An 8,119-nucleotide genomic window follows, 5' to 3' on the forward strand; every position below is an offset into this window, starting at 1 on the left:
ATTTTCTCTGTCATCTCATCCTTTCAAAAGCAAGGAAACCAGTTTGTCAGAGCTGTAATTTAATCAGAAAACCACAGCAAAACATAAACTAATAGAAGAAAAAACACATGACATTTATTGTAATTGCTCTCAGCAGAAGTAAGCAACTCTGCACATGGGCGGCTCCCAGTGGCAGCAAGAGGTTACAGTTTCAAGACTGAGAACACAAACAGACAGAATCCTCATGTTTATCAATTGATCTGATCTGTTATGCAGTAATGAACGAGGCAAAACAATGAAAAAGATAGAGCTAGTTAGACTCATGGAATAATATTTCTGTTGTTCCCTTTTTTCTCTGTCAGTTTGGCAAAGTGAGGACCATAACCACCAGGTCTAATTCCATCAAGCAGGGCAAGGACCAGCACTTCCCCGTCTACATGAACGAGAAGGAGGACATACTCTGGTGCACTGAGATGGAGAGGTATGTAAACACTAAGATTGTCCTTCAAACTACTCGTCACAGCTCTTTCAGCGATCAAAATCTCAATATTATCTCCCTATGTCTGCCCCTATTCTGTCCGTCCTGCTGGTTGCTTTGTGTCTGGCTGGTTTCTCTGTCAGGATCTTTGGCTTCCCAGTCCACTATACGGACGTGTCCAACATGAGCCGACTGGCAAGACAAAGGCTCCTGGGCAGATCATGGAGCGTCCCGGTCATCCGCCACCTGTTTGCACCACTCAAAGATTACTTTGCCTGCGTTTGAGCAGCAAGAAAACTCGCTCTGAACCATTTAGGAACTACAACTGTACGTTGTGACATAGAAAACAAGAGCCTTGATCCTCAAATTATACTCTTGTATAATTTGCAAGCGACACATTGACGTAGATTTCACATTATTTCTTGTATTTGAATTGTAATTCTTATTCTTATTTAATTTTGATATGTCATTTTACCTTTTAGCAGTGTTATCAAGTATTGTTGATTTGTTTGTGCAAGCTATACTTGAGACTATGCTTTCTTCTCAAGACACTGAGACAGAAAAGTGCTAAACATGTATTTTAAAAGAGACGGCGATGCGATGGGAAAGACCCGAGAGAAATGGTTTTCGAGATATGTGAAATGTTTCTGCTGTGTGAGCGTACTGTACGTCCAGGGGCTGCGAGAGTCCCAGCGTGCAGTGCGGCCATGCTTCCAGCTACTGAGCCTCACAGAGATGTGATGAGAAAGGCGGTTTTCTTCAGTGTCAGGAGAGCTGTGTCTCTAAGAATCCAAAACACCAGATCACATATACCTCTTTGTTTACAGTTTCTATACACAACTGAACGTAATAAAGGTACTACTGTAATATGGTTACAATACCATGGTGCTCCTAGATGATGAGAAACATCACAGCCCATGTGGCACTACAACTTTAGACAATACGGAGCTCTTTAACCTGTTGCTGGAAAACACGTGTGTTTGATGTTGATAAAAACAATTCTGTTCTGTGTCGTTTTGTTCACTTTCAAAGTTAAGTGACAGACTGCAAAATAGAACATATTCTGCATTTTACAGCTTTTATACAGTTTGTACTGGTGCTCATTTAATCGCTCAGCCTTGCCACAATCTGCACAAACAGAAAGTGAAGCTAGCCACATGGGCAATGATGTTTTCTGTCATTCAAAAAAAAAAAAAAAAGATCAACGTCTGTGAAACTATTTTTTTTTATCTAGTTTCATCATGACCAATGATATTACTGTACAACTGTTAGTAGTGTGGTCGCTGGAGGGAGGGAGGGTGGCCAGGCCGGGTAACTCCTCATCAACTTCCACCTCTCTCTAAACTGAAAAACTGTCAGGTGCAAAATCCTCAAAACAATATGGTGCGGCTTCACAAAGTTCTTCTACCTTTTTATAGCAATTCTGTGCTGTTTTATCAACATTATAAAGCACTTTTATATGTATACTTTCTTTTTTTTCTTGATATTTTAAAAAAAAATATTGGTTCTTGTGAATTTTGTTTTATGATGTGAACTGATCTACCCTCGTGTAATACTTTTTGTATACAGTAGGGCTGTGCCAATAGAAGTGAAAGAATGGATTTTGATATGTGAAACCCATGTTATTTGACTCAGTGTACAGTAGATGGATTGACATTTGTAACTCCTTTTCCCCTTCATCCATCGTCCATATTGGTCCCTGTTTTAAAGCAGCGATACAGTATGTTGCTACCCAGATTCAAAGAATGTCTATTTCTATTAAGATTGTAAAGACAGAGTTAGGGAACTATGTCATGCGCTTTGTATAATATTTTGTCCCTTGTGAAGGACAGTTGCCATTTCCCTGATAAATCGTAGTCGTCATGTTGACAAATTTAAGTGCTGATCCAAATTTGGATTACATTCACAAACTAAATTCTCTTGATTGTAACCTCTAAAAGATAAATATGGAGGATTTAGGCTGCGGTTTGTCAAAACATAAAACTGACACAGTGTTTGACGAAGACGTCGGCACTCAAAGAGTAAAGAGGGTAAAATAAAAACAGATGCTATCGCTTATCTATATCATATTTAAGATTCTAAATTTGAAATTTAATTTCTTAATGTAATTAATTTCTTAAGTGACCTTATTGACATCATTTTTGTCCATGCACACATAGCTCAATATGAGCGCTTGTGCTTTGTGATACTTTAACCAGATGTTATTTCCCCCCCTCCTCCTATAATACTTAACGTCCCCTCATGTTTGTACATTTTGTACATAGAGTTTTCGGGTTGCTGTTTTCAATTTGTTTTTATCTTTTTTTTTTTATTACGTATGAGATGTACAAATATAATTCTTTGCTAATATATATCATCAAATTAGGAAAAAAATAGGTTAAAAATGAAAAATCAAGTGACAAATTTGATTCAAAACTTGCTTTGAGCATTAGTTGTAGGGAGACTCCAAGTCGACTACTTTATCGTACTGATTTGTTTGTGTCAAGTGCATCCAGATTTAATGTCATGTGATCTTAATAGTGGCCTATGGACAGCTTTAAGATGAACGGTCTCAACTTCACTGCACAGCCCTACATGGTGGTGTTTTTTTGCTTCTGTTTTCTTTTGTAAGACTTTAAAAAGAGGGATTGTCGGTGTTTCTGATGGTGCTAAACATTTTATCTAAACAAGAAAAATATATTTGATTGGAAGAGAAATTATGTCTTGACAATGACTGTTTTTAAGTTCCTTGTAGTACCGGAAAAGAACTATTATTTCACTCATATAAATATATTAACAAAGGCATTTTAACTTTGTACTTGAAAAAAATAAGGATAACAAATAATGAAAGGTTTCCTATATTGTTTTAGACTAGAGATTGCTGTAGTTGGTGCTTATCTGTGGGAAAATTGTGTGAGAAAAAAAAAACGGTAATAACTTTTACTGTAGCATAATGTATGCTTAATACGCATTGCTTCTTAATCCTACATTCCATGCCGTAATATTCTCCATGTCTGTTTTCAAAAATGTTGTTTTGAATTGATGTTTTGTTTTTTGTTTTTTTATCAGAAACAACATTTGAGTTTTACTGTTCAAGGCAGGTCAATAATTCTATATTCGGTGATACTGTTGACACTGTGTGGCTTTCTTTCTGTCATAACTGTTAATGGCCTATACGCTTTTCCTCAAGACCAGTTCGTACAGCAAATGTAGCAGTCATTCTCCACTTCGACCCCCCCACCTCCACCCCTCCAATACTTAAGTTTAGTGTCCAGAGAGAAGATAGAGGCTCCGTATGTACTTGTGCTGGAGAACACTTGAATAAATGTATTGTTTTTGTGCAAAAATCTGCCACCTCCTGTCTGTTTTTATTCATATTTGATTAAACGCACCTGACGTTTGAATTTAAGCCCCTGAAAATGTGGTTTCCAATATTTCAAATAGTTCTCTGTAATATTAAATATTAATTATTAAAGGTACAGTGTGTAGGATTTGGCGGCATCTAGTGGTGCGGTTGCAAATTGCAACCAACTGAACACCGCTTCGCTCACTCCTCCCATATTTGCTGCTGTAACGTGAGCCGCCAAGTGTAAAACCGTGGTAAAGCCTTTCGCCTCGCTCAGAGGCCATCCTTACCATAATAACACTACTTTAGGAGCAACCTAAGTCAGACGGTGGCTGGCGGTACCACGGTTTTGCACTCTGCGGATCTCATTACCACAGTTTCACAAGCGTATGGTAGCCTTCAGGTAAGGTAAAAACATGAAAGGCTCTCTAGAGTCAGTGTTTGGTTTGTCTGTTCTGGGCTACTGTAGAAACATGGCTTAGCAACATAGTGGACTCCGTGAAGAGGACCCGGTTCCTATGTAGATATGAAGGGCTCATTCTAAACTAACGAAAACACAATAATTCTTAGTTTCAGGCGATTATACACTACATAAAACATAGTTATGAATATTATATTCCATTTCTGCTAATAGATCCCCCTAAATGTTACACAATGTTCCTTTAAATGTTCCACAATCAAAGTTAAAGTTTTTTGGGGAAAAAACAACAACAACAAAAACATCAAATTTTGATTAAAATTTCTGATTGTTGTACAGAAATACATGACGTCCTGCCCACGTCAAGCCAGTGAGAGGAGCACATAATACAGAAAATCTTTTGTGAAAAATACCAAGCGGTTTACGAATAATAGTGGGCTCATTTAGGACACCATTGCTCAACAAGCTGAGATTAGAAAAATAAATGTTTTCAGGGCCTTTAATTGTACAATTAGTCCATTAATGGTGAATCCGTGTACTGTATATACTACGCTCACAGGTGCTTTGAATGAATTAAATTACCATATTTTAGCTAATTCAATAGTAATTTTGACATGTCACAGTAGTAAAAGCCCAGCTGTGAATAATACATTTATTAATGATGGCTGAATTCCATTTAGCTGCATCAGTTTAAAGGTTATGGTATTGTGCATGCTGGCTCACTGTCACACTGGAAATCAACAGATGAAACAGTTTTATACTAACAGGAAACACTTCTGTCAGAAGTCTGTCAAACTGCGACTGTATAATGACACTGCCAATTAAAATTTACAACGATACCACATCAGTATTCCTGGAGCTGTTTCAACATCATTAAAATTGAGTATGCGTACCGACTGTTGTGAGTATACTGCAGCTAAATTAATAGCTTACTTGACACACACACTTGAATAAAAGAGAGCCATCATTAATGTTATTAATAAAGTGTGCTTTTCCTACTATGACAAGTAAAAAAGGCCATTTTATTATTAGTATTTTTTTCTCATATTTATGACTTATTATCTCAAAATAGTAGATAGACTTAGTTTCACATAAATATGACAATAATTATATAATATAATTATGTGATACCACTTCATAATTCTGATTCAATTTTCTATCATATCATTATGATAGAAAAACATGAATTATTAATAATAATAATAATAATAATAATTGTTACAAACAAACATTATGTGTACGTAATAGACCTTTCCTACTATTACATTTTGACTTGTCATAGTAGGAAAAGCACAGGGGATTACTAATAACATTAAGGATGGCTCTTTTCTACTTAAGTATGAGATAGCTGCATAATAATTGTCATATTTATGAGTCATAATCAAAAGAAATTGTTATCATGGGAAATTATCTTAAAATGATACAATAAAGTCAGAATTATGAGGAGAAAACCACTTGATAATGGCAGAAATGATCTTCCATCGACACACGGCCCCATTATGATGCTAATATTTTGGATGTTGGACAATTCCAACCATAATTAATATTCTCATTACTCTGTTTTAGCTGCTTAATTGTCAGGGGGCTGCTAGAGGAGGAGATGTGGTTATTGATATTCAGCTCCAGTTTCCATGCCATCATGCCCTCCAGCAGGGGATTAGTTGCTCAGCATCTTGACACCTGGGTCTTCTTCACCACCTCCCCGTGCTCTAAATCTGGGTGTTGCCCTGCAGCTCCTTTCTGATCAGACCTGAACCACTCTACAGCTTTTCATTCAGCCATCAATCACTCACAGTTTATGGGCATGCACTTACATTTTCCTACTAATGCCATATGCTCATAAATATATGATTTATCTTCTATTATCATTGTTGCAGATCAAACCCAGGTCGTGTTAGATAAGATATAAGAAAGACTACACTGATAAGAATTTCCCAGTAAAATAACAGTAAAGAACTGGCAGCAGGGTTGCCTTTATGTTACTGTAAAATTAACATTATTATACTCTCGCTGAAATTTACAGCTTTGTACTGTTAATGAAAAATACAGTTTGAACTGTTTTTTTTTATTAATTTCACAGTATTTTAAACTTAATTTACTATTTAAAGATACATTATATACCTGTTTTTTTCACCTTTCTTTTACATTATCTTACTGATTTGTTTTAATGCACTATTTAGGTTGTATTTTTTACATACTTTTTAATAAACATTATTTTTAACAACATGTGAGTGAAGAACAGAGCCAATTCACTGATTTTACAATCATGCACAATGTACAAGCCTCACATGTGCAGATCAGGTCCCAAAATTAAAAAAATACTGCATGAAACTGTTACTGATGATACTTTAGACAGTTGATCAGCAGTAAAGTGCTGCTTAAGAATGCATTATAGTTCAGTTAAAAAACGGCCTATAAGCGTAATTTAACAGGTTTTCTTTTGTATTAACAGTAAAGCACTGTTTTTTTTTAGCAATAACAGGTTAATACTGTTGAAATCCTGCTGTAAATTAACAGCAATTGTTTACAGTGTATTAATATGTTTAATATTAATATGTCCAGTTAAAGCTCATAGAGACATTTAAGCCACCAAATCTATAATAATAGTGATGATAAGACATGATAATACTCTATTATGCAGCCTCACCCTATTGTAATCTTTGTGTCACCCCCCCTTCCTCTGATAGTGGTACAGCCCTCCTCACAGTGGACACGCCCTACGCCCAAAGTAATTGGTTGCTTAGGCGACCGAGGCGTCACTCAGCGCTGCTGATTGGAGCGTCACACCGTCTCGCGGCTTGATGCTGCGAACTGCATCAAGTTAAACACACAAATGATGGAGCGGTACCGGAAGACTAACGATTAACCTACAAAATAAGAGCATGGAAATGTGTCCAGAAAGAGGCCAAGTATGTACTTGTAGTCAAACACTTTAAGATCACCAATGCTAATGCAATGCTCTCATTCTTCAACAAAAATAATAATAATCAAGCCACTTTGTATTTGATAGGCTAATATAAAATTTGGCCAAATTATTTACATTAATTTTTTTTTTTGCTTATTTGAAATTATTTTGAAATGATACATTTCAACAGTACTTAAATTTGCATATATCTTAACCAGTGATGGAATGTAGGCTAAATAAGTGCACTTACTCAAGTACTGTGCTTAAGTATACATTTTAATTATTTATACTTTACTTGAGTCTTTTCTTGCCACTTTCTACTTCTAATCCACTACATCTCAGAGGGAAATATTGTACTTTTTTACTAGAGTAAAATATAGACGAGTAGAGACACCAAATATATTCACATTTAAATGTTCAGTGTGTAGGATCTAGCGGTTTTTAGCAGTGAGGTGAAGGAGATTGCAACCAACTCAAGCCTCTCCCCGGGTGCCAAGCGTGTTGGAGAGCTACAGTGGCCAACGTGAATGGCCCCCTCTGTAGAGCCAGATGTTTAAGAGTAGCATAGGTCATTTGGAGCAAAGCCAGTGCGTAGAGTGTGTGCACATTGGAAGTGATTAGTGAAGCAAGAGAGAGAGAGCGGTGGTGACAGGAGTAAGTAACGTTATCGACCCTGGCCCAAGAAGGAAAAGTTAACAGAGTTTGGTTTGTCCTTTCTGGGCTACTGTAGAAACATGGCGGACTCCGTGGAGAGGACCCGCTCCCTATGTAGATATAAACGGCTCATTCTAAGGTACTGAAAACAGAATGATTCTTATCATCAGGTGATTATATACTAAAAAAATATACGTATTATTATTATGATTAATCAATTAATTGTTGCAGCTCTACAGTGATTAAAATAGAGTGAATGAAGTCAAACTAAATTGCATTTCAGCCTGATTATCAGGGTAGTTTTGTCAAACAGGAACAAAAATTGGATTTTATTTTGAAAGCCATAACAGGAAGTCTTAC

At 36.4% G+C, this 8,119-nt stretch overlaps 1 protein-coding gene and 1 long non-coding RNA gene across 6 annotated transcripts in view; one reads left to right on the forward strand and one right to left on the reverse strand.

Moving 5' to 3' along the window:
- The window catches only part of LOC119474300 (DNA (cytosine-5)-methyltransferase 3A-like), a 49,348-nt gene extending 45,565 nt beyond the window's left edge, over positions 1–3,783 (forward strand). For all 5 annotated transcript variants that reach the window (XM_037746248.1, XM_037746250.1, XM_037746251.1 and 2 more), the window contains 2 exons: positions 342–460; positions 601–3,783. In XM_037746248.1, the coding sequence (XP_037602176.1) occupies positions 342–460; positions 601–742 (261 nt within the window). In that variant the 3' untranslated portion in view covers positions 743–3,783. The remainder of the gene's footprint in view (positions 1–341; positions 461–600) is intronic.
- LOC119474306 overlaps positions 1–8,119 on the reverse strand; it is a 95,693-nt gene that overhangs the window by 87,450 nt on the left and 124 nt on the right. The gene's annotated exons all lie outside the window — the stretch shown is intronic.

This window comes from Sebastes umbrosus, chromosome 16 (genome assembly GCF_015220745.1).
Source record: "Sebastes umbrosus isolate fSebUmb1 chromosome 16, fSebUmb1.pri, whole genome shotgun sequence".
Classification (NCBI taxonomy): Eukaryota; Metazoa; Chordata; class Actinopteri; order Perciformes; family Sebastidae; genus Sebastes; species Sebastes umbrosus.